Consider the following 26,421-nt stretch of genomic DNA (forward strand, 5'->3'; position numbering starts at 1 on the left):
AATGCCTGTAAACAGAGCTCTTTGTATAGTCTTGTACTATAGAAAAACATGTTGAGGATTCTATTCCCTTATTAGAAAGAGGCAAGGAAATGGAATCGTATCAACTAGTTGATTTGTTTTTTGATCACATGTTAGTAAATATAGAGAAAGAAAGTTAAAAAGTGAAATGATTCATAAACATGAGAAAGTTAAGCAATGAAATAAATTTCATACCCATATTTTAATAAACGCTCAAAACTGAAGAATCAAAATAATTCTAATTTGTATTCCTTGTAACTAAACTTGCAATCAGCCTTTCAAATTTCCAAGAAGTTTAATATTCACTTGAAAACTACTGCCCTGAACTACAAAGTTCCAGGAATCTAAGTTTCATGAAAATTTGAAAATCCTAATCCAAACATAACAATTCATGAAACTTTTTTTTTTTTCTTTTTCATATCATAAAATTTCAAATTTATTTGTACCGTCAAAATTTTCTATAAAAAAAAATAAATATTACTTGTACACGAACACTCACAAATGAATTTTAAGATGTGTTTCACACAAAGATCATACATTGTTTACCATGCATTCAAGAATCTTATCAAACTTCAACTACTCTAGGTATCAGATAAACTATCAGTTAATCATATGAGTGGGTTAGCCGTTAGATTTGATTTTCACAACTGTCTAAATTTTCTTTTATCAATCTCAATTATTCATTTTTCTTATCACTTAGTTATACGTAATATTGAAGAAAAATGTGTATAATAATGCCAAACTATTAATTTGTTTTTATTTTCTTTATTTATTTTAAGAAATTGCAACCTTTGTTCTAAAACAAATTGTACCCTTGTAATTAAAAAAGGGATGGCATCTGCCCGTTGGGACATGGGAAGGGCAAACTTGTCATAAAACGAAAAGAAATCAAAATGACGTTTTCGTCCCCCACAAGGAAGCAGGCACTATCACACTGTAGCAAAAGAATCTCAAAAAACGCAACAAAAATTTCACCGGCTCAGCATTTCTCCTGCCCTTTGCGTCCCTCATTTTCCTCGGAAATTTTCTTGCAGCCCCATGATTTCCGTGCGAGGACCGAAGTAAAAGCCCTAGCATTCTCTGATCATTCTGGAAAAAAAAAAAAAAATTAAAGGACTAAGACTTGCATGCGGGTTAGTCCAAATTTCTCGATATTGTTCTAATTTTTGTGGAAATTTTGCTTAATTTATTCATAATTTATTCATTGAAATTGGACCTGAAATTGTTATTGTTAGTGTTTGGGGCTTTGGTTTGGATTATATCATTTGGTATGGAAAATCAAGGTGTTAAGGGTGGGGAATTCCTGGGTTGGTGTAATTTTTGGCAGGTGATTAGGGTTTATAGGGTCATGAGCTACGGCATTGTACGATTAGGATCTGAATCAGCTTCTTTTAATTTCTATTTTTTATGTTTAGCATGGGGCATGCGTTTGATTTTGATCTCTTACATTAGCCGTTGTTCGATTTCTAAAAGCGATAGCAAGTTGAGGATTGATGTGTTTGGTTCACGCATAAGATTGGTGTGATTTGGGTGTGAATATACGGCCACATGTCATGCGAATGCATGTTTTTTGCATAAATAGCTGTGATCAGCCTTTGGGAAGTGCTTTCTATTTCGGTTCAAGGCACATTGTCAGCTTTATGTATTGCCTAGCTTAAGGGACTGCCATAGTGCAGGAGTGCGTTCTTTTGCTTAAGTAGTTGTGATCAGCCTTTCTGAAGTGCTTTCAATTTCAATTCAAGACGCATTGATAGCTTTATGTATTGTGTAGCTTAAGGGACTGGCAAAAAGCTGCTACCTTCTCCTCTGGTGTCTGAACTGATTGAAATTGCAGCAGAGATACCGTGATTGCGTGTTAGCCTGTTAGGTAATTGCGATAGTAAAATGAATGGTTGGTATAGAAACTGGTAGGAGGCTGGGTTGATGAAATCACGGGTTAGGTAGGGTTTATGAGAGGAGGAGATGGAAGAAGAGATTAAGCGCTCACAATTTTGCAGTTATGGTACAGATTTTATCAGCATTTTAGAAGTCTCCGACATTCGTGTTTATTCAAGTATTCATGGTTGAAGGAATATTTTGTTGGGACGGCATCAATTCTAAATTTAAAATTGTAATAAATGTAGGCCTTTCGGGTAGTCTAAATTATCCTATGAGGTTCAAAGTATCTATTGTTTTTTTTTTTATTTTTTTAATTACTATCTGTCGATTAGTCTCTCACATTATTTTTTGTTTTGTTTTGTTTTGTTTTTTGTTTTTGTTTTTTTTTTAAATTGTGTTTCTCATACATAAAGATGAATTTTCAGTGGTGTCTTCATGTTCAGTTACCTAAATTACTGCTTGATGGTGTAGATGTTAGTTATTCCTGTTTGATGTCAGGTTATTGTGATTTGCAGATGTCCTCACTCTAAAATATCTTGACATTCTTCTATTGATGTACAGTTAAAATTATGCAGATGTCCTCACTCTAAAATATCTTGACATTCTTCTATTGATGTACAGTTAAAATTATGGCACATGATACACGATCTAGCCTGAAAATGAAGGATGATGAGGATAGTAATTCAAAAGGGAGGCAAATCAATAGTAAAAGATCAAGCACTTCAGGTTCTGGAGCATTGGATACAACTGGATTAAGGAGGTCTGCTAGAGAAACATCGTTGAAGAAGAACATAACATTGAGCCCTTCTACTACTAGGAAGTCTGAAAGACTCGAGAAAAAAAGTTCTGAAACTCCTCCATCCAAGAGGAAATCTGAGAGATTTGAGAAGAAGTTGACTCCAAGTCCATTGAGGATTTCTAATAGAGTCAAGAATCACTCATCAGATTCTTCTAGGTCTAAAAAATCTGAGAAAAGCTCAGGTTCATCATTTATGAAACGGAAAGGGGAACAAAAAGAGAAGAGTGTGAAAGAATTGACAGAGGTGGCTAGAGAAGTGAGCAAAAGTGTAGGATCTGGCCGTGTGAAAAACAAGATAAGAAATGCTCGAGCTTATAAGGCACTATTCATGAAACAAAGAAAGAAGTTTAAAGCACAAGGTAGTTGTTTTGGCTTTTCTCTCAATAGTCATTAGTTTATTGTTCATGCTTCCTTTTTCGTTCTTGTTTGTGTATTAAACAGTGGTATTGATTATTCAATACATTTTTGGCTCATTCTTATCTTCTTGAATATTAGGTCATAGCGAGGAGCAGAGCAGGCAGAATAAAGTTTCTGAGGGAGGCCGCAACGATTGTGGAGACACGGTTGATGGACTCTGTAAAGGTGTTGAAGCAGTGGAATCTGATTCCACTGTAAATAAATTTACAAAAGAAACAGTGGAAGATAATCAGGGAGGGGACTTGTCCCACTCAAGCCCAAGGCCTAGCTCCATGGAGGAAGCTTCTGAGTTTGGAAATGGTGATGGCTTAGAAATTTGTGGTCAACAGCCACTGCCATCATCTTATAATGCCACGACGAAAGAGATCAGTGATGCACCTGCAAGGGTACATGTGGATTGCCCTGGTGAGGAACAATTGAAGATGCCAGAGTTGACAGGTTCTACAGTCAATGGAAGTGTAGACAATCTCCACATGAGCTCGGAAACTGGTCATTGTGTTACACCTTCAAAGAGAAAAAGGAACATGGAGGATGAGGGTACCTATTCTTCTGCAGTTAATGCAAGTAAAGATATCTGCACCTTGATTGCTGATGCCATCTCCCCATTGCCATCTGGGTCCACAACGGATGCTTCTGTTGGGACTTGCGGTGTATGTTTGAAACGACGAAGGTATTCCTTTGCACAAAATAATCGTATTGTCTCCTTATCTGTTGGTGGTGGTTCCCAAAAAAAATTATATCTATTGGCCATCAAATTAATTTAGTTTGTGTCAGTCCACTGATTTACTTGGAGGTACAGAGTTTGAATACACCCTTTCACATTTATTATACTTCCCATCATTCCACTTTAGAATCCGTATTGTTGGTGGTGGTTTCCAAAAAAACTTATATTGAATTAATTTAATTTGTGTTAGTCCACTGATTTACTTGGAGGTCCAGAGTTTGAATACACCCTTTCACATTTATTATACTAACCATCTTTCCACTTTAGAATCCCTATTGCTGGAATTTACAACCTAGCTGCTGGAAGTTTACATATGGTTGCACATATCCTCCCCTAGAAAGGAGTCAACCAACAGATAAAGTGTAATCATACTACAACAACTTACAGTGTTATAATGTTGTTTGGCTACTGTTGAATTTATAACTTACATAATAAAGTGGAGTTTGAGTAAAACACCCAATATTTTGACAAAAGGAGCTAACACTTGTGCTCATCAGACTTCACCATTCCTCTCTATCAAAGGCCTCACATCCTTAATTTCCCACTGTTTGGATTTTGTTCGTCGTTTGTTGGAGTCCTTTTTTGTTTAGGATTGTATTAGGAAAGCTAAAAGTGCACAGATTCTTGTCGTACAAGGATTAGGAAAGAATAATTTTCTTGTACAATTAGATTAGGAATCATAAAAGCAGAAACGGAATAGGAATGTGTGCTTTCCTATCCCAAATAGGTTAGGAGATTTAATACGAAATAGGACTGTAAACCGCAGCCTATAGTTATAACTAGGGTGCGGCAAGGAGCAAAGAGCAGAGAGACAGCCAAGAGAAGTTAGAGGGATTAGTTCTAGGGTTTAAAAAAGCACTGTATGCTCTATTATTAATTTAAAGAAGCCGTGATTTCTCTGGGTAGAGGAATCACAACTGGATGTAGGCAAAAGTTCTACCGAACCAGTATAAATCTTGTGTGTTTCTAGTTATTCTCTATTTGCTAAGTTTAGTATACTGGGGTAAACATCAAAGAACAAGTTCCATCGGGGAGTCGAAAATCTTACAGACATATTGCAGGAATATGTCTGTTTTTTGCTACACTGTTTTTTGGTTTCAATATTTGCTACACTGTTTTTTGCTTTCAATATTTGCTACACATTTTATAGAGAGAATTTCTCTTGCTACACTTTTTTTGCTTTCTATATTTGCTACAAAACTGGTTAAGTTTATGGTTTGGTTCCTCCCTTTGCGAGATTTTGGGTAATCTTGAATCTCTCAAATTTATTTTATTCATGGTTTACGATCAGAGAATCGGGTCTTCTTTTTGCAATCTTTGTTTCTGGGTTTGCTTAATTCATGGATTCGAAGATAAGGAGACCAAAAGCTCTGACAACCGATGAAAACTGTGTTATTTTGACTTTAGTTTAGTATAGAAGTGGACTCCTTATCCCCTGTTTGTAAAAAGTTTCTCCTTTTTCAAAATATAAAAGCATGGAAAGCTAGCTCTGCCTATAATCCTATTATTTGTCTCTCTCTACATTCCTTCCTATAGTTTGTGTGCTTCTGAAATGGGATGGAAGATAAGTTAGATATCAATAATTGGTAAAGAGGAGTAAACCCACATATGTGGCAATACTAATAGTTGCTGTGACGATAATAATGGCTTTATGGCATTAGTTGATCTTCTTCTGAGAAAGCTAAGAAAAAAGGTACCCAGGAAGAGACTCGGTGAGAGTCAGGACTAGAATATAGGCAGAGATCTAGAGTATTTTGGACACTAGTGTGTATGTTAGCATAAGTGTTGCTTGTAAACCTTTGTCCAAAATCTTTAAAGGAACTAAAGTCCTTTTCAATCCAAAACTCAGACTTACACTATAGACTCTTAAGTATTATCATGTTAGACTGGCCAAATTACAGATGGAAACCAACCACAAACAAATTCAGTTTTCTATATAAATTAATTGCAGAAAAGAATTGGCTCGTGAGTACATATCAACTATAAAGCTAATGCAAGGAGTGACAAATCACATTCCCCTTTTGGAATTTCTTTGAACCATTGGTTAAACTTGAGTTGAATGCGACTTCCTTTGGAATGTCTTTTACCTGGTGATACATTTGTTGCGGGCTAGGTGATTCTTGTACTATATGCAGGAGCTGTGCTGACATGAAAGAAATTCTTCCACTTATTTTTTCCCCTTCTTTGTGCCTGAAAGGGGAAGTGAGGTGTTTGGACGTGAGAATGAGTGCAATTTCTTAGTTTTATTTGGGTTTATTCTCAGATCAATTATGTAATCAGTATTTTTCTAGTGGTCAGCTTACAAAAAGCTTTGTGTGCCCCTTGATTTATTGCTGTCCCCTATATTACTACTGATTGAAGTTTCGAGGTTATACTTTTCTGCTAAATGTAACTTCATTTTCCTTTATCCCCACTTGATGGTGCTTTGCAAAGTATTGCTGTTGGCAACTAGTATAAGGGGCTACTGAAATGGAATCCCAACTTAACATGGGCTGATCACAAAATCATTTTTACTTGGTGTGTCATATTTTTATTGTTAGGAATTGGCTCGTCAATGTTAGCGTCCAATTTTGTTTTAGATTGTATTAGGAAAACTAAAGGTGCACATATTCTTGTCCTACTAGGATTAGGAAAGCATTAAGTTTTCTGGTACAATTAGATTAGGTGGACGACTGCCTGAGTTGGGTTGGCATCCATATCACAGAACCTTTCTTCTAGCCAAGAATCCCATTATTTGAATCCGGTCAATTCATTGGCAAATGATAAATCTATCGGTTTAACACTCAGAACCTGAAAAGAGGAAGAGTCAGTAAGTCAAGAGCTAAGCAAGAAAGAAGGAGAGGCTAGAAAATTTGGAATTCTAAAAGCAGAAACGGAACAGGAATGTAATTGTACCCTTTACTTATAAATAGAATAGGAAACTTAATCCCAAAGCAGGCATGTAAACTGCACCCTATACTTATAAATAGGGTGTGGCAAGGGCAGAAAAAAAGAGAAAAAACAGAGACAGCCAAGAGAAGTGAGAGGGATTAGTTCTGGGGTTTACAAAAGCACTATACGCTGTATTTTTAATTCAAAGAAGCCATGATTTCTCTACCCAAAAAAATCACAACGGGATGTAGGCAAAAGTTCTGCCGATCCAGTATATATCTTTTGTGTTTTTACTTATTCTCTATTTGCTAAGTTTAGTCCATTGTCAGATACATCAAAGAACAAGTTCCATAGGGGAGTCGAAAATCTTACAATAGGTATCAAGAGCTTGGTTCAAGGTCTGATGCGATGTCAAAAGGAAAGGAGTTCGTGAACCTAGAAAGCTAAGGCCTGTGTTAAAACCTTTTGATGGCAAGGATGACTTCACGGACTAGCAAAGGATGATGAAGAACGTATTGATGCAACATGAGTTGGATGATGCACTCCTTGGTGAGAAGCCTACAACCATGATAGAACCGACATGGACCAAGACTCTCAAGAAGGCCAAGAGTTCCATTGAGATCAATGTTTTAAAAAACTTGCCTCGGGGAGTGCCTAGAGGCCTTGGAGGCTAGGTGGCTGGGTTTTTCCTTTGGCTTGTGGGGGTTGGCATCAGGGCGCGCTAGGCAGTTGAGGTGTGCCCAGGCGTTCAACTCGGGCCTTTTTTCCCTTTAAAATCCATGTTTGTTTCTAAAATGCAGGGGACTGTTCTAGTTTCAATGAAGAAGAAAGAGAGAGTTTATCTCTTCAGATCCTATGTGACAAAGTCTAACTCTTTTTTTTTTTTTTTTTTTTTTTAATGGTTGCCCATTAAAAAACTGAGCGCAATGGCATTCTAGGATTTATATAGCCGACCCCACTTAGTGGGAAAAGGCTTTGTTGTTGTTGTTATTGTTTTAATGGTTGCCCATTCAGATTTTGCCACCTAGCATTTTGATTAGCAAAGTTTTATTTCTCTTCAAATTCCCTATAACTGCTCCACTTAGCTTTTATTTTCCTTTAAATTCCCTTTAATAATTGGTCCACTGAGCCTTTATTTCAGTTTAGATTCCCTATAATTGCTCCACTCATCCTTCATTTCATTTTAAATTCCCTATAATTGTGCCACTCAACCTTTATTTCTTTTTGAATTGCCTATAATTGTGACATTCAACCTTTATTTTCCTTGAAAATTCCCTATAATTGTGGCCAACTAGCCTTATCTCTTGAAGTTCTCTATAATTGCTTACAATAAAATAAATAATTACAACATTTTAAGACTATATGACATAGTTTCCAAGTACAACTAGACGTAGTGATGAAGAAGATGATATTATCTTTGATTTAGTTATAATTATATTTGTTTTCCCAAGATATAGATTAAATTTTAGGCACCGTGAGGCTTCGCCTCATGCCTAGGCTGGGCTATCCATGGGACGCCTTGCCTACACCTTCGCCTTTTAATACATTGATTGATATTTATCTCACAAAATCAGTCAAGTCCCACATCATAGAAATGATCACTGTTAAGCAAGCATGGGACAAATTGGAGAAGGTTTATATGGGCAAAACCGTTTCCAATAAATTGTTTCTCAATGATGAACTATACGGACTTCAACTGAAAGAAGGATGATATTGAATTGAAGCAACAAGAATTCCATTCATCAGATCAGAGGAAGATGAAGCTCTGGTGGAGCCAATTGAGCAAGGATTCGAATCTGATGATTATGGGAAGAAGAGCATCAACATCATTCACCAGGTAGGAGTCAGGCACTCCAAGCACTCCAATCCGCCAGACATCCCAATGGGTTCAAACTCCAACCCACAAATCACCTGTATTCCAGAGATGCATAGCACTGGACAAACCCATTCGAAACAAGAAGAAACCCGACAAATTTGGGTTTGACCAAGACGAAGTTAATTAATCTCTTCACATCAGCCAACGAGATCCAATTACTTATCAAGAACTATAGTAAGTGATAAGCGAGATAGTTGGATAAGTGCTATGACAGAAGAAATGTAGTTGCTTTGCAAAAGCTCTGTTTGGGAGTTGGTTCCTGAACCCAAAGACAGAAAGCTAGTTGGATGCAAGTATATGAACAAGATGCCGTAAGATTCAAAGCAAGGCTTGTGGCAAAGGGGTATTCATTGAAGTAAGGTATCACAAAATTCGGGTTTGAGTGGAGTCCAAGGAGATTTGGGTTGAAAAGTTTCACACGAATGAAAATGCCGCATATTTCCTTACCAAGATAGTGCTGGCCAAAAAATTCAAGCATGGCTTGAACTCAATCAATCTAGTTGATTGAGTAAGGTGTAGCACCTCCGCACTTGAGGTTGGTAGAAGTTCAAAGTGCCGGCCAAGAAATTCAAAGAAGCCGTGATCTCTCTACCCAGAGAAATCACAACTAGACGTAGGCAAAAGTTCTGCTGAACCAATGTATTGTGTTTTTAGTTATTCTCCATTTGCTAAGTTGAGTTTATTGTCAAATACATCAAACAAGAAGTTCCATAAGGGAGTCGAAAATCTTACATCTATGAGGATATATACTTGGCTATTGTATTAGATTTTGTAAATTTTGGGCAGTTGTGATACTCTTATAACATTCCGATTTTAAAAGTGTTGATGTATCTCATTTGATATTTTCAGGGTGGAAAATGATCCAATGAAGCTGGAGTGTTGCTCTTGCAGCACAAAATTAAAGCAGGCGTTATGTAGTACATATGGAACTGAGGTTGGCTTAACCTTCTCGCTCTTTACTGCTTTCAAAATCCATTGTTTCAGTTCCATTTTATTTGAGTTTGTTTCTCTCAGATGGAATATATTGCTCTAAATGGCCTGCCACTTTTTTTGTTGCTTTCCGGTGCTTATATTATGGTGCTGTGGCTCGCTTTAATTTCTCTCTCTTCTTTCTGGTGATGTGTCTCGTTTCATTTCATGGGGAGGTGTTTCCATGATTGGTGTCATCTTGTGGATATGGTTTGTAGAGGATCTCTAATCTCTAGCTGCATACAGAGCTGATTTGATTATAATAGTTAATTAAATGTGGCTACCATGTCAAAAGTAACATCAGATATTGGATATAGCAAATAAGTTTTTTTGTTATACGAACATTGTAATTTAGTAGAGGACAATAATTTATAAAGCCTGTTGGGTTTTTCCAACCCATGATGAGTTATCCTAAGTCTATAAGGAATTATAGTCTTAGAGGATAAATTGTTTTCCCGATTGGAGTTGCGTCCCCAATCGGAGTTGTTTACCCAATTGGAGAAGGATTCATAACTAGATTCCAATTAGGATTAATAATCCTTATTGAAGAAGACCTTTATCATGACTTTATAACGGGCCGTTGTACTAGTTTTGAATTGGAGCAAAACAATATTTTGTATACCACTCAGGGGATTAGAGTGAGAGAATATTGTAAGGGCAAAGTGTGTGAGAGAAAAGAAAAGAGATAAAAGAGTGTATTTCTTGTTGTTGTTCTTTCAGGTTTATCGTCAACTTCTTAATTCTAGAGACTTTGGCAAGATTATTGGTTGTACTCATCATTTATATAGTGAAAGATTGTTGTTGCTGTCCCATGGACGTAGGTACATATAGCCGAACCACGTTAATTCTTGGTGTTATTTGTCTTGGTTACTTTGTTTTTTGATTTCTCGAGTTTGTTCTGTTTTTCTCATTCTTAAACGCGATATTCACAACAAAGCCGTCTTGGAATTTGTTTTTCAGTGTTACGGAAATTAGTAATCGAGTTAATGAAGGTTTTGACCTGTTGTGATTTGGCTCGTGAAAATACCAAGGCCAAACAGGTGTAGGTTTCCAATTGGGGTTGGGAAAGAAGAAAAGGAATGTCCACAGGTTATTTCCCATAAAAATTGGGAAAGAGGTTTTTCTTTGGAATCCCTTAGGATTAGGAAATAAGTTAGTTATCCCTATTCTAAAAGGATTTAGGAATCCTATACTTGTAAGGAATGTAACCATTGGTTCTATGTACTATAAATAGGCTAGTTGGGGGCTGTTCTAAAGCAACGTTGTGGGGTTTAGCAATTAGCTTAAGGGTTTTCATTAAGTTCTTGAAACCGAGTTGTTATTCTCCACAGTGCAGGTGATTTCTCAAGAGAGATCACGCAAGGAGTAGGCATAAGTTTGCTGAACCACGCTGAATTCTGTGTCTCTGTGTGGCGTGTTTACTTTATTGTTCATATATTTGCATAGCATCATCTTATAAGTTTGCATAACACTGGAGATTATCGATAAACAACATAAAAAAAGCAATTTTCGACGTTCCTATTCATGACTTGTTTGTAAGTCATTATTTTTATTTTTCCACAGATATTTTCAAATGGTTGAAATGGAACATTTTATGGGATCATGTCCGTTATTTTGTGGAGATTGTACGTATAAATTTTTGTTCACTGTTCCTATTTATGTTATGCTGCTTGGATCATTAGTAATCTTTCAAGGAAGCGAATAATAGTGTCTTTTAGTAGGTTACTTGATTTTGATACCCTACAATACTTTTGCTTGTCAAATTTCTAGGTAGTGCACATTACCTAGCTTAAAACCTTATGGTTTTAGGTTTATCTTATGTTTGTTGATCTTGATGTGGTTTTTTCTTTTCATTTTTCTGAAAGGTGCATCCTGATAGAGGAGAACTCACAGCTGATGGTACCACAGATGTTCCTGAAAAGCTTAATGGTATGCAGCAAAAAGAGTTTTCTGTAGATTTTCAAACAAATGGCGACCAAAATACATGCCTTGTCTGTTCTCTTGGTGGGAAGCTCTTGTGGGTAACCCTTTCTTGTGACATTTGATAGTTGCAAATGTTTTTATTATTAAATGATATGGAAAATTTATTTTTTGCTTTCATTCAGGAGAAACAAAATTTATTAAATCTGAAAACAGATTACAAAGTATTAAATCTGAAAACAGATTAGGGAGAAGGCATCCACCTTCATCCAGATACAAATAGAGCTAAGAAGGTAGCAACCACAGAATATACACATAAACGGCGCATTTATTGAAGTTAGTAAGCCAAATAACCCCACTAACGTTACTGTGCCAATTGGTCTATGACCCTATAACATGCAGCAGAAGGCCTTTCCATTGGAGCTTTTTGACGCACCTTACCTTCGTTTTTCCCACTTCTTCCACCATTTTACTAGTACAACATCAGAAATCTGCCTCTCCTTTACTGAAGCCCGCCTTAAGCGAATGAGATTGTATCAGTCAACACCTTTTATAATCATGAGGCCAACATTTTTACAATAATTTTTTATTAAACAGGACACTTGACTAACCGGCCTAAAGTCTTTTATGTTTGCTGGACACCGGACTTGCTGGCATAAAGTCCTTCACGTTTGCTGAAGCTGCACTTTTTAGAAGTAATTTTGCATGAGTGGTTGTAGTTGCACATGAATGAACATTTTCACAATATGGAACTTTTTTCTTTAAACTTCAATGTTATTTGCTTCTATGATGTGTTTTGGTTCTTAGAATTTGTTTTCAATTTCAGGTGCTGTAATGGAAAAGGATGCTGGACAAGCTTACATCTTTCTTGTCTAGATCCTCCTATGGATGATGTTCCTCTTGGACTTTGGTACTGTCCCATGTGTGTTAGAAAAAAGTTGGAATCTGGTATATATTCGGTGTCAGAGGGAATAGAGTCAATCTGGGATGCTAGAGAAGTAGAGGTATCTAATGTTGATGGTATGCAGAAATTATGAGACTTTAGCTTCATCTTTGTTTTGGATTATTTTCTTATTTTCTGTTGTGATGATTTTATGTATGATGACTTCTTAATAACAAATATCTGGTCCTTTTTTTTCCTGGTTGACCTGAAGGATTGCAAAAGAGGAAGGAATTTTTTGTTAAATACAAAGGTCTTGCTCATATTCACAACCAATGGGTACCAGAAAGTAGAGTTCTTCTTGAAGCTCCTACTCTTGTGGCAATGTTCAACCGAAATAACCAGGTCCGTTTTTTCAACTCTTGTTTTGGTAGACATGTTCTGTTATACTTGTTATGTCTATCAATGGAAAATTTGAAACACCCCAAAAAGGGAATTTTAACTTCATTCATGGGATTGAGATGCCTTTGCATGGGTTCAAATTTCTTTTTCTTCACTCTTTAGCTTTGTTCTATCATTTTTTTATACCCTTAAGTCAAAAGCTACCTTTGCACACCAGCTGTAGTTGGGGAGTTGTAAGATAAATAATTCTTTCAATATTAAGCAGTTGTTAATAAATGTTCTTCAGGTCACAAGGTGGAGGAAAGAGTGGACAGTTCCACATCGGTTGCTACAAAGGAGATTGTTAATGTCTTCCAAGCAGCGTGAAAACTATCTTGGGGAACATATTGGTGATAACTTATTTTGTCAGTATGAATGGCTTGTGAAATGGCGCGGTCTTCATTATGACGATGCTACTTGGGAGTTAGAGAATGCTGCATTCTTTGATTCACCTGAGGGTCAGGGCCTTATAAGAGATTACGAAAGCCGCCGGCAGACGGTGAAGAAGTCCTCTAAAATGGATAAGGTGCCAAAGGCATGAATTATATGATGAAATATATGAAACATCTAGTTCTAGATTTAAATGCATATCTGTTTGGATTAATATGTTGAAGATATCAGTTTCCTCCACGTTTTACTTGTTGACCAAAGAGATCTAAACCTATCTTATTTGTTTTGAATTAATTTTTAAGTGGAAAGTGACAAGGAACATACTGGTTGTCTAGTCTTAAGCACAGTTGAAACCTATAATGGAATCTCCAAAATTTGACGTGTAAAATATTTTGTTTCCTTCTATGATTGGTGGAGGGCTTCTTTATCATTTCTCTACGAGTACAAAGGCTTCTCTGTCATTGATCATAATGGATAACAATAAGTCCTCTCTGTGTGCTCTTTAAGGGATACTATATTTTTCTCAATGTTCTAAGGGTGGGCTGTCTTGATATCATGTATTTTCTGCTTGTTCACTGTCATTTAAGATTTTGAGTATATATAGATTATTTGTCTTTTATAAAATTGATTAATCCCTGAAGGGAACTTTTTGAGTCTACAGTTTATTCGTATGAGTATGCTTATGACTATACGATTCTTCAGTTGCTAATGCTAGCATTACCTGCAGATACTTGAGAGGAAAAAGTGTTCAACAGTTAATTTATCAGAACTGCTAGCCGGAGACTCATCCAGACTTGATAATACATGTCTAGAGAACATTAACAAGCTACGCAAGCTCTGGCACAAGGGTGAGAATGCTATTGTTGTTGATGATAAGGTGAGCTTGGTTTACTTTTCATCTGTTAGACAGCATGTCAGATAACATTTTGGTTAACTCACTAACATTGTCTTGTTGTGGGGTTTATGATTCGATGTTCAGATATATATGCACATACAGTTGATCTGTTCTACTTGTCTGCATTCTTGAGAAACAAATTTTATCATTAAGCAAAATAGAGTGCCACAGTGGTGAAAAGATAAATACAACAATACTATCAATCAAAGAGTAATTATTTTAAAACTCTCTGAGACTCTTTAACAAGTGTGTCAAGCCTATTTTAGTTATGCTGGTGCTAGGACGGCTTGTTTTACATCTCTAATTAATTAAAACGGCTTAATAACATGCTAAAACTAAGGATAAGGGGAGATTCCAAAAGTCAGGTGAAACCACTCTGGTACATAAAATCTCAGCTACCTCCCTACTATAGTTTTTAAAACTCATTTTTGTTTCTTTCCATACAAATTACCATGACACTGTTAGCACACTTCAACTTCCTAAAGCTTTTTCCTTCTTCCCCCCTCCAAAAGCCTCATGTTTCTCACCAACAAGAACTATGCAATTGGTCATTGGAGGAACATATGATCAGCACATTCACTCCCTCCTTTACACACTTGTATCAGCTACTGTGAACAGTTGTTCTAGTATTTACATTAGGAGGTACTCTAACCTTCCAAATTATAGGAAAGGGTTGGGTAAAGAAAGAGGAGGATTTTCACATAATTTTCACAAATACGATTATAATAAACAGGTTTACATTTTAATTTTTCTCCTCTGAAATATGTTATTGTATTTTTGACTGAAAAAGGTTTTATTAGGGACTTTAGAACGATTTACTATCTTCTTTATGATCTTATATATTAGCAACAAGCTGGTGCTTAATGGGGAACTAAAAAGAAAAAATTCAAGTTTTTAGACTGAATCTAGTAATGTTTCATGTGAAGTTGTGCTTGTGAACTGGTTGTAAAAAAATTCTGTTTTTGCAGGAACGAATTGTGAAGGTGATTGCATGTATTAAATCTTTGCAGTCTGATGCCTATCAACCTTTTCTGATCATCTCAACTCCTTCTACACTTCATTATTGGGATGATGAGTTCTCCCGTTTGGCACCATCTATGAATGTTGTGGTTTACAGTGGAAATAAAGATTTACGGAGAAGTATTAGGTCAATGGAGTTTGGTGAGGCTGGTGCCATTTTTCAAGTACTTGTTACCTCACCAGATGCTATTATTGAGGTATCTTTTTCCCTGATTGTAGGATCCATTAGCATTAGAAATGTAGTTGAATGTAAAAGTGCTTACTTCTCTTTGAACTGAATAGTCGCTTAGACAATAGTGACTTTGTTGTTAAACTGTCTTTTTATTCTGCAGGATAAAAATGTATTCGAACACATTGGATGGGAAACTATCATAATTGATGCATGCCAGCACCCTACAATCTCTACACAGTTGGTGCAGATTAAGATGCTACGTACCCGTAAGTGGCTTCTCCTGGTCAGTGGAGTACTTAAGGTTTGTATTTTATTGTGCTTTATGTTAGTATTTTTCTTTTTATATTTTGAGTGGTGGTGGAGATTGCTTTCTACTTGGCTCGCTTATGAAAGGCTAAATATTGCAGGAGAGCAGTCCTGAGTACCTCTGTTTGTTGTGTCTCCTTGATTCTGACAGCGATTTACAAACTGGTGATCACTTCCTAAGCAGTTGCACTGACATTATTGTTAAATTAAAGGACAGGCTTTCAAGGTATATTTCTCATGGATGCAAACATGACTCTCCCAGGTTTAGAGAGTATTGGGTTCCTGTACAGATATCAACCGTCCAGCTAGAGCAGTACTGTGAAAATTTACTGTCAAACTCCACATTAATTCTCTCATTGGCAAAGAAAGATCGTGTTGGAGCAGATATAACTTTAGCAGACAAAAATTTATCAAAAAAAGCACTCTATGATGTAACTCTAGCTGCTCGGAAGGTTGGCTGGTTTCACTTTTCTCTAGTATGGTGGTTAATGATTGCATGACATCTATGTGTCTTTTTGTCATCTACTGTAACTTTTGACTTCCATGGTGTCATAGGTTGTCATACTTTTTATTTGGTTTGATAACACCATTCTGTCATCTCATTTTGATTTTTCTCTCTTTAGTATGTTGGCGCGGATATTGTATATATACGTACACACATATATATAGTTGATTCTGTTTGGGTAATTTAAAAGATGTGGTCTTTGCACCTTCAAAAAGTTACTACTAGTAATATAGTTATCTCATGGGTTTTAGTTTCATTTAATTTAGTGATTATTAATTCAAGTTGTTTGTATATCACATACACGTATTGGAATTAGAAGAGATCTGTAATGACATGTTTTCATTTATTAGTTTCAACTTTCTCTTCTATTAATTTAATTGGATTTTGTTTTCTCATTTTATTATGTTGTTTTCTATTTTAATTTGTGCTTGGCTTAAAACAAAGGAAGATATTATTTGCATATTTGTTTTAAGTTTGAGTTTCCTTGTGTTTTGTGCAATGGGTATTGAAAACAAGTGACTTTCCTATGGTTTGCATATTTTATTCTCCCTCCTCCACCACCCTACTTGTTTCTAATTAAGTCACTTGTATGGCATTTGTTGACAGTGCTGTGATCACCCCTACATTGTGCATCCACCATTACAAGCCTTGCTTACTAAAGACCTCCAAGCAGCTGAGTATTTGGATGTAGGAATCAAAGCAAGTGGCAAGCTTCAGCTTCTTGATGTGATGCTTAAGGAGATAAAGAATCGAAGTTTAAGAGTACTTATCCTGTTCCAGGTACGCGATTAGTGGTAGTATAATTCTTATTAGAACTGCTGTTCTTAGTATTATTTGTTATACCTTATATTTAATATAGAAGTTTTGATCTTGACTTCTTTGGGAGGCTGTTCCCATCCTTTTAAACATGTGGATTTAGATAATTTGTTGATTGAGGATTAGCTTCCTATATTTTAGTTTTTGAGTATATGATGCATTTTGGTTGGATCATTTGTTGTTGCACTTTCCAGTGGCTTTTTCTTTGTTGGCTCTGTTAAATGAGGAGGCAGGTTTATGTTGATCCATTTCGATGTCATGTAATGCATTATTATGTGAAAAGCATAAGTTTGTCAGTGGAAAAGAGAGGGGTAGTGCTTGGGGGGTGTGCGTTATGTTGGCAATTTTTATGGGTGGTATGGGGAGAACGGAATAAGAAGACTTTTGAGAATGTTGTGGGTGTGGAGGTGGAATTCTTATGGCAAAGGGTGCGCTTTTGGGATTCTTTGTGGGCATCTGTAGCTTTGGAAGTTTGAGAGATCTCTTTTTCTGTTATTTGTTCAAATTGGAAAGCCTCTGTTTTGTAATTGTGTTTTGTGCTTTCTCAAAAAAAAAAAAAAAAAAAAAAAAAAAAGGGTGTGTTTTATGCTTTTTCTCAGAAGTGAACTACTTGTTCACTAATTTTGTCTTGTTTTTATCTTTAATAAAGTTTGTTTCTTATAAAAATCAGATGATATATATAAGCCGACAGACTATCACATTAAATTATATATATACATATACAAATAAGAAACAATATTTTTTTTCCCTTGAAACCGCTGCAGCCTGCAGCACTCCAATCAGAAAAGATCGCCCAAAACAAAGCATCCTGAATGTTGACTTACTTATGCCCAAACAGAGGCTCATCGCTAACCGTCCTCTACAGTTCTTACTTCTCTGTAATTTTCAACAATTATTTTTACTTCTCTTACCAAACCACCCAAAAAAATCAGCTAGCAAACAACATTTCCCTCCTCACAAAGCTTGAGTTACAAGCCCAAAGCCACCATACGAAGGTAAGTAGATGATCTCTAGCAGCAACTGGCTTCACGCCATTTAAGGTGTAATCACATATGTGGCTTCCGCCTTTGGATTTTATCACTTGTGTTCTCTCTGCCATGTGCCATAAGATGCAATTTTTTCTTCCAAATAAAGTACTAAAAATGAATGAGGATGTGAACCTGACCAGCTCTATAGTATTCAGGCAGTTCATAAAGTATGAATTTACTGAGCTTCTCTGATTTATCCAGGATGAATTTACTGAGCTTCTCTGATTTATCCAGGGTCATAAAAAATCAATGATAGACAACAGATACATGGACAAGAAATCATTCTATTGTTCTCATCTTCCTTTTTGTTTTTGTCTTTACCAGTCAATTGGTGGTTCAGGAAAAGCATTTTCTCTTGGAGATGTTTTGGATGATTTCCTGCGCCAAAGATATGGTGAAAATTCCTATGAACGCGTCGAATGTGGTGTCCTTCGGTCTAAGAAAGATGCTGCTATGAACTTGTTCAACAATAAGGAGTCTGGTAGATTTGTGTTCTTACTGGAGGCTCGTGCTTGTCTCCCCAACATCAAACTGTCATCAGTTGATACTGTGATCATATTTGGTAGTGACTGGATTCCACATAATGATATAAAAGCCCTGCAAAAGATATCACTTGATTCCCGGTTTGAACACATAAAAGTATTTCGCTTATATTCAACTTGTACGGTGGAGGAGAAAGTTCTAGTGTGTGCAAAACAGGGGAAGATTCTTGATAGCAACATACAGAATATGAGCAGTAGTATGCTTCTGTGGGGGGCACCTTATCAACTAGATAAACTAGATGAGTTCCATGGCTGCAACAGCCCAGCCTCTACTAGAAATATCTTGTCTGAAGAATCACTTCTGAAAGATGTCGTCCAGGAGCTCTTCTCCATACTTCCTCAGGATGGCGAGAACAGTGGCTCATGTAATTATTCTACGATTTTAAGAGTTCAACAAACTGGAGGAGCTTACAGTACGGAGGTTCCGTTGCTAAGCGAGATGAAAAATGAATATACTGGTGAAGGGCAGCCTCTTAGTTTTTGGACAAAACTGTTGGAAGGAAAGCATCCTCAGTGGAAATATTGTTCTGGTTTGTCTCAGAGGAATCGGAAACGGGTACAACCTTTTGATGAGTTACCAAAGAAACAAGAAATTGTAAAAAAACGAGGGAAGGTGGTAAATAGTAATGATAATGCACCCTATCTGAAGCCTGGATCAGAGGTGAAATCAATTCCTGGATCCAAGGAAGGTAAATGACTGGTACTGTGAATTGTTTCATTTTTTCACGGCATTTCTCCGAGAATTATGTCTTGATGCAATGTCATGGTCCTGTAGATCTGGTGGATTCCCATTTCTAGTTTTTTAAAATATCTCTACTTTTGCAGGAACTTCTGTGGCTGCAGCAGATAATTTGCCTCATTCTTCTCACCAGTCAACTGCTTGTGCAAATAAAGTAACTGATGAAATTCGTGATTCCACTTCAGATAATGTGAATACGCCGGAAAGTAACACGCTTGAGTCTGAAGAGAGAAGAAAATTGTGTGATGCCCAGAAGAGTCTCCATCAACTTCTGAAGCCAGATATATTAAAACTATGTGGAATCTTACAAGTCTCTGTATGGATTTGATTTTCATGTGAACAACCTTTTGCTTTCAGTTTTCATTCATATGTGCTGCTGTTATTAACTGGTATTTCCATTATTATACCTCAGTAAAACATGGTTCTCTCGTTTAATGATATCTTGGTTACTCACTGTAATGCAGGATGCTGTCAAGGTTATGGTCGAACTTTTTCTCGAATATGTAATGGGTAATCACCGTGTTAATAGAGAACCAGCGACAATATTGCAGGCATTTCAGATATCTCTGGTTAGAATTGTCTTGCTCTTTCATGCACTTATTTAGCCTAACCTTTTTTTTATTTTTTGTTGGCATGTTGAATTGCAAAGTTCTTTAATATTACTTTCCTTCAACAATCATATATCTTCCTGGTCGTGAAATGATTTTAAAGTATAGACTTGGTATTCATGCTTTTCCTTTTACCCTGATATGTTCATATGGTTGTCACTGAATATGTTATAGTGACTCATTGATTTAGGCTTACAACATCTCTTACAAATGATAGCAAGAAGGTACTTCATGTCTTGCGTGTTCAAAGAATCAATTTTGTTTTCATTTGCCTAGGCGTACAACAACTTTTATAAATTGTTGGTTCAGTTTTACAAATGAATGATGCATTGTATAACGATGATGCACTTTACCTAGCTTGACCTGATCAAGTTCTACCCTAAACATATTTGAGTGATGGTGATTCTTCTGCCTCTGCACTTGATTTGCTTACCACCATGAAATGTCACTTTTATACGGGTTGAAAAGTTATATTTCTTGTAAAAAGTAAAATAACCAAGGATGGATAAACTTCTATGAAGATAATGCAGTTTGAATAGCACTAAATTGTCAAAACTGATTCATGTTTTCGTCCCACTAGGTGATATTCAGAATTTTTTGGGTCAAGAAAAATGCTTTCATTACTAACAGCTTAATTTTTAAAAGAAATAATTGTATTTAAAATCCATATATGTGGTGCAAGTGGCCCTTTACCACAGTGGTGGAAAGGAGTTGAGCCCTTGCATGACAGCGTGGATTCGAACCCTGGCGGTGACTAATCTAACAAAATCTATCATTTGACAAAAAAAAAAAAAAAAAAAAAATCCATATATGTGGTAATTCTTTTATTTATTTATTTTTCAACTAAGTTTAATACTCCACAATTCTTAAGCTATTTTGGGGAAGTTTGGATATATCAAAAGAGAATGGGGTGGTTGGAGAATAGTGAAGTATTGAGTTTAGTTACAACTAAACTCAAAATCCACATGGTATTATCTTGTGATCTTCCAATTAAATTCCATACTCCACAATTCTTAAGCATTTCCTTCACTATGTCCATAGCTGTAACTGTGACTAACATTTAAACGGACCACATATTTAGTACTACCTCTCTCTATTTCTCTGTGTGAGGTTAGGGGACATCCTTAGTATTTTGTGTGCATATATACATCATTGCTTAATTGCATGCGCATGTTCCTTAGTGTTACTTTTAACATTTTTTTAACCGACTTTCTGATATCTATATTCCAGTGCTGGATTGCAGCTTCATTTCTGAAGCAGAAAGTTGACCACAAAGAATCTCTTTCACTTGCAAAGCAGCATCTTAACTTCAATTGCAAAAAGGAGGAGGCAGAGTATGTTTATTCGATGCTGCGGTGTCTGAGAAGAACATTTTTGCACAGTATAGGCGCTTTTAAGGCTGCAGAATCTCCAAAGCTTTCTAATTTATCAAGTAAAGATGTTTTGAAGAATTCGGATGCGAAGGCTTCACAGTCATTAACTTCTAATTTGCAGCACATCAAATCAGACGTTAAAGACTTGCCACCGAGTCAAGAATATTTTGCACAAGAAGATGTCTCAAAAAGTATTAAAGAAATTCAGAAAAAGCTCCAGAAGAAGATGAAAAAACTTATTGATAAGCAAAGCAAAGACAAAATTGAAGTTTTGCGAACTTATGAAGAAGAAAAGGGGCGTCTAGAAAGAGAGCTTAAAGCAGAGACAATTGTTATTCGATCTTGCTTTCAGAATAATACATTAATGAGAACGGATAAGCTTAAGATGTTGGAAAAGAAAATAGAAGAAAATAACATCCGGATGGACCTACGTCTTGAGCATCTTGAGGTATCACAGCTGGAAGCAAGGAGTAAACTGAGGGAGATGGGGAAACGATGGGTAGAGGAAGTGCAATCCTGGGCTCGTGCTGAATTGTTAGATAGATCACCCTCAGATACACTTGACCCTTGGTTGGAATGCTCAAGAACTAGTGAGTGTCAAAGTAGTGAAGATCACGAAGATCTTGCCACTTTAAGAGTCCATGACTTTGACAGTATTGTGCATAGCGTGACGGGGGGAGTTAAAGCACCATCTCCAACTTCAGAAAGTGTTCCTGCTGAAGCTGTAGCACATAATGCCCCCATTAGAACCGAGGAGGAGACCCCAGCTAGGCCACTTGGTGCATTAGATATTACTTCTGAGGCGGCTTCATCTAGTGGTTTCATGGGTAAAAACAAAGCTGAAAGTTCTAGTGATGTTCAAGAGAGTTTTGTATCTGTGAATCCTTGTGCCAAAGCGCAAATTACTGATGGAGGTATTGCATGTAGTGGGGTGCTGGATGTATCTGTGAATCCTTGTTCAAGTCATAGCTCGCAAAACGTCGTTTCTGTGAGGGCACCTTCACCAGAAGAACAAAACCATGTAGCGAAGCGAACCATGCCAGATAAAGAGATCAAATCAGGAGTGCTTGAGACTGTCAGTTCAAATGATGGACAAGGGAATCTTGTCTCAGTGGATCCACTTGCTGAAGGACAGATGCTTGGAAAAGTGACAGAACATGAGACTGTCAATTCCAGTCATGATTTGCATGACGTTTCTGTGAGCCCACCTCCATCTGAAGTACAAACCCATGAATTGACAGTAACCGTACCAGATAAAGAGGTTCATTTGGGCGTGCTTGAGAATGTCAGTTCCAAAGATAGCTTGGAAAGTCGTGTCTCTTTGAATGCACCTTCATCTGAAGAAGAAATCCCTGAAAAATCAACAGAATGTGAGCCTGTCATTTCAAGTCATGGTCTCCACCATGTTCCGCCTATGTCACCTGCCTCTGAAGAACAAATCCATGAAGTGACAGTAGCCATGCCAGATAAAGAGGTTGATTTGTCAGTGCTGCAGACTGTCAGTTCAGATGATGAGCAAGGGAATCTTGCATCTGTGGATCCACCACCACCTGATGAACAAATCTGTGAAAAAGCTACTGAAAAAGAATCCAGTGAAGTGGATCTTATGGCATCTGATAGTGGGGCTTTCCAGCAGAATGGAGTTGATATTGTGACCAATGTAAACTCTGATCAGGAAATGCCCCTGGTAAATTCACCTAGAGTGCAGCCTGTGGCCTTGGTTACTGGTTGTTCAGCAACACTAGATCAGGTATTTGCTTGTTGGAATTTGTCGATCTATATGGGAGTCACCTTGTTTTTATCTTTGTTTATGTTCCATGAAAATGACTTTGTGCTTTGTCTGATGAGCAGGCTGCCCTACTTTGTTTTACACTATCTTGAGAATTATGACAAGCTTATATTTGTAATTTTCTGATGAAGTTTTTATATTCACATTTCACAACATCTTATAAGTGGTCCACTATTATATGATTTTGTTTTGACTTGGTTCTTTCATGTTAGGAGGTGGTATTCATATTCCATGGTAAATTTTGTTCTACAATAAAATCAGAAAGAGAAAGTGATTTAGCCGTTCACCTACTGACAAATGCTTACCTGGCCAGGCATATCAAGACATAGGTACTCGGATAGAAACATCTGATGCAGAGCAAGAAGATGCAGTATCCAGCGAACAGCAGAATACTTCCCAAACGGTTGAAAATGTCACACCCGAATCTGCTTCAACCGTAGCATCCAATCTGCCGCCTAATCATGAATTGCCAGACATTGAACCTGTAGTACAACAGCCATCCTATTATGCACCTGATAATAGTGCTCCTGAGTTATCTTCAGCTGGTGGAGTCGAAATTCGGCCTGGTGAAGACTGTACCTCTAACCAAATTTCCCATGGTCCGGTGGATATTGTTGAGAATATTTCCGATCTTTCAAATCAAACTGTTTTGCGGCCTGTCACATCCTCTACTAGTGAATTTGGACTGCCATTTTCAGACACAAGGGCTACACCTGTTACTTCTGCATTTAATAGTCGTCCTATAAATGCTGCACCCCAAGGGGGATCTCGAGCGCCTCTGCCTTCGTACACTGACCCGCTTCAATTTGAATTGGAAAGATTGAATAAACAGACAGATCATATTCTTAAGTCTCATGAAGATGCGGTGAGTTTTGAAGTTAATATATTGTTGTTTATTTATTTTTCAAAGCAAAAATTTCTGCTGAGGTCATTTTTGTCCTGAACAGAAGCTACGACTGAAGGGTGATTGCGACAAGGAAATAGAGGAGGCTGTTGCTGAAATTCGACGAAAATATGAAGTTAGATCTCAAGAGATTGAGGCTGAATTTCTCCTTAAAAAGGAGGAGTTGGATTCAATACACCACAAAGTTTTGATGAACAAGATTTTGGCTGAGGCTTTCCGGTCTAAATGCATGGATCTTCGGGCATCAGGTGCATCTGGACTGCAGCAAGGTATGAAAACTTCTGAATTGCAACTTTTGAGATATCAGTTTTATTATTCATATACCAATTATGTGTTGTGAAATTTATTCTTTGAGAAGTAACCTTAAGGTTTGGACCTTCCGAGATTAAGGAGGATAGTAAGATTTTTAGATTTTAACCTTAAAGCTTCAGATTCCATAGGTTGTTTGGTGGGAGTGCAAAACTGTAGTAGATGAAGATTTTTGACCCAGGGATAGCTTGGTTCTGAACGTAAGCTAGGTCCATCATTAATACATACTTAGACCAGGGGAGGGTACAAAAAGAAGAAAAATGGCATGTTAAATGAACAATCGATGAGGAGTAGGGTTAAAGGATTTATAAAAAAGGATCCACTCAGACGAGAGAACAGAGAAAAGAAAAAGGTGGTGTGGCGAGAGAGACGAGGGGGAAAATTGAACTTGTCTGTATAAATAGTTTCAATATTTGATTCATTGTCAAGTTCGGTGTATGTGATCGGTTTCGAAACCTTCTTTAGCATTAACTGTGCCTGCTATGACAAACTGAATCTGCCTATTTGGTCTAAATGTACTCTAAATATAATATTTTTGGCGGAAGGGGCTGAGTCCCCGTATTCTTGCAGATTATGTGCTTTTTTGTCATTGCACTTATGCTCCTTGTTCCAATTTATCTGCCAGATGGGAATTCCAGTTTCGTTCAGCAGCTGGTTCAGCTATCTGTACATGATACACACAGAAATTCTCCAGTTGCTAGTTCATCTTTGGCCAGCACTCCTGCAGCTAACCTGCACACTTCAACTGCCCCCTTACCCAGCCCACCTGCACCTGCAACAATTCCTCTTTCAACTTCTCCTATTCCAAGTATCCCAGCAAGACCACCGCATATCAGTTCCATCTCCTCCACAAGAACCGCCCAAGGTGGAGGTGAGATTCGTGCCCCGGCCCCACATCTTCAACCGTTTAGACCTTCAACTTCCATGTCTAATCAGCAGTCCAATAGCAACTCCCCCGCAACGCCTCCCTCACTTCCTCATATTCCACGTCCTCCAGCTCCTGCACAGCAATCTGTTCCTAATACTAGTGCCCGTCAGCCTGAAAGTCCATTGGATCTGTCAGCTCTTCGTAGATTATCTGCTTTGGGGTTGCTTATGAATATGAACTCTCGGTCTGGTGCAAGTCCACCAGGTAGTTCGCCCTCACGCCCAAATTTGGTCTCAAACCGTGCCACATCGAACCTTTCTACTCCTCCCATTACAGGAAGTGCTCGTACGAGCCCAGTAAATTCAGGTGGACCCGCCGACATAGTTTGTTTATCAGACGATGACTAACCAGTTATAAGATACCAGTTCCTAATTTCTCAGAAAATCATTTTACCACGTCTCTTTCTTCTCTGGGTAATGCGCCGGGGTTGTGACTTTTGACATGCCCTAGGGAGAGGCAGGTGTGTTGTAATGCTGTCCTTGCTGCTGGGAGGTCGTAGCTGTACATTTTGAGATGCCTTGCGTTCAAATGATGGTAATGTAAATTCAAATTATGTAGTTAGTTCGTACTCTTATGTTTCAGCCGAGCGTAAATCGGTGTCAAGGGCCAAATTAGTTTGTACAACGCTGTCGGCACAAGTAGAACATTTTCTGTATCTCACCTCAACTTCATTCGTATGGCTTGTTTCCTGAATCCTTTCTTACTTGCTTTCACTTTTTGGGAATATATCAATAATAGCAAAAATTTCACTCTTAATTTCAAAATTGTCATTTTTTATAAAAACTTTCAATTATATTCAAAATTTCACTTAAACAGACACAAATCCTTTTATAAGCAAAACATTAAGGAAAAAGAGTGATTATGCTGGAACTTTGAATAAATAAGAAAATTGTTTGTGATAACAATTTTGATCACCATAATTACAGAGATAGCAAAGAACCAAAAATCACAAAATCACATTTAAATATTATCTATTTCTCTCCCAAAATTTAGCGAAACTAAAGAACTAGAAACAAACACTGATCGAAACATGGAAAAAATTGAAACAAGAAAAAGAAAATGTAGACGAGGAAAAATGCAAAAAATAATCATCTTAACTCATTGTCATTTAGGGCTACACAGTCTGCACCTGCAGTCGATTCCTTCACTATGTCTCCACTATTTCTTAGATTTTGGCATTAGAAATTCATCTAACAGGGTTTAGATTTTTTTAGTTTTTTTGGTTTTAAAGTTTTAAGGTATTTGTGTCTATTTAAGTAAAATTTTGGATATATTTGAGCGTTGTTATAAAAACAAACATTTTT

The 26,421-nt window shown here is 37.1% G+C and overlaps 1 protein-coding gene across 2 annotated transcripts; it reads left to right on the plus strand.

Annotated features, from left to right (window-relative positions):
- Positions 1-922: 922 nt before the first annotated feature.
- On the plus strand, positions 923-25,873 carry LOC137714984 (uncharacterized). Of its 2 annotated transcripts, none has more exons than XM_068454179.2 (20): positions 923-1,151; positions 2,518-3,054; positions 3,191-3,782; positions 9,433-9,517; positions 11,418-11,569; positions 12,299-12,492; positions 12,627-12,757; positions 13,041-13,319; positions 13,911-14,060; positions 15,047-15,295; positions 15,431-15,571; positions 15,678-16,028; positions 16,688-16,861; positions 18,250-19,156; positions 19,293-19,522; positions 19,671-19,775; positions 21,045-22,937; positions 23,290-23,841; positions 23,924-24,149; positions 24,815-25,873. In XM_068454179.2, the coding sequence occupies exons 2-20, from the start codon at positions 2,526-2,528 to the stop codon at positions 25,462-25,464; spliced, it is 7,590 nt and encodes a 2,529-aa protein (XP_068310280.2). In that variant the 5' UTR covers positions 923-1,151; positions 2,518-2,525; the 3' UTR covers positions 25,465-25,873. The 2 variants fall into 2 exon arrangements, 1 of the variants encoding a protein (XP_068310280.2); XR_015960880.1 differs by having other exon boundaries at positions 978-1,151; positions 23,189-23,841.
- The last annotated feature ends 548 nt before the right edge of the window (positions 25,874-26,421 follow it).

The sequence above is a fragment of the Pyrus communis genome, chromosome 3 (genome assembly GCF_041283825.1).
Source record: "Pyrus communis isolate YQ-2024b chromosome 3, ASM4128382v1, whole genome shotgun sequence".
Lineage (NCBI taxonomy): Eukaryota > Viridiplantae > Streptophyta > Magnoliopsida > Rosales > Rosaceae > Pyrus > Pyrus communis.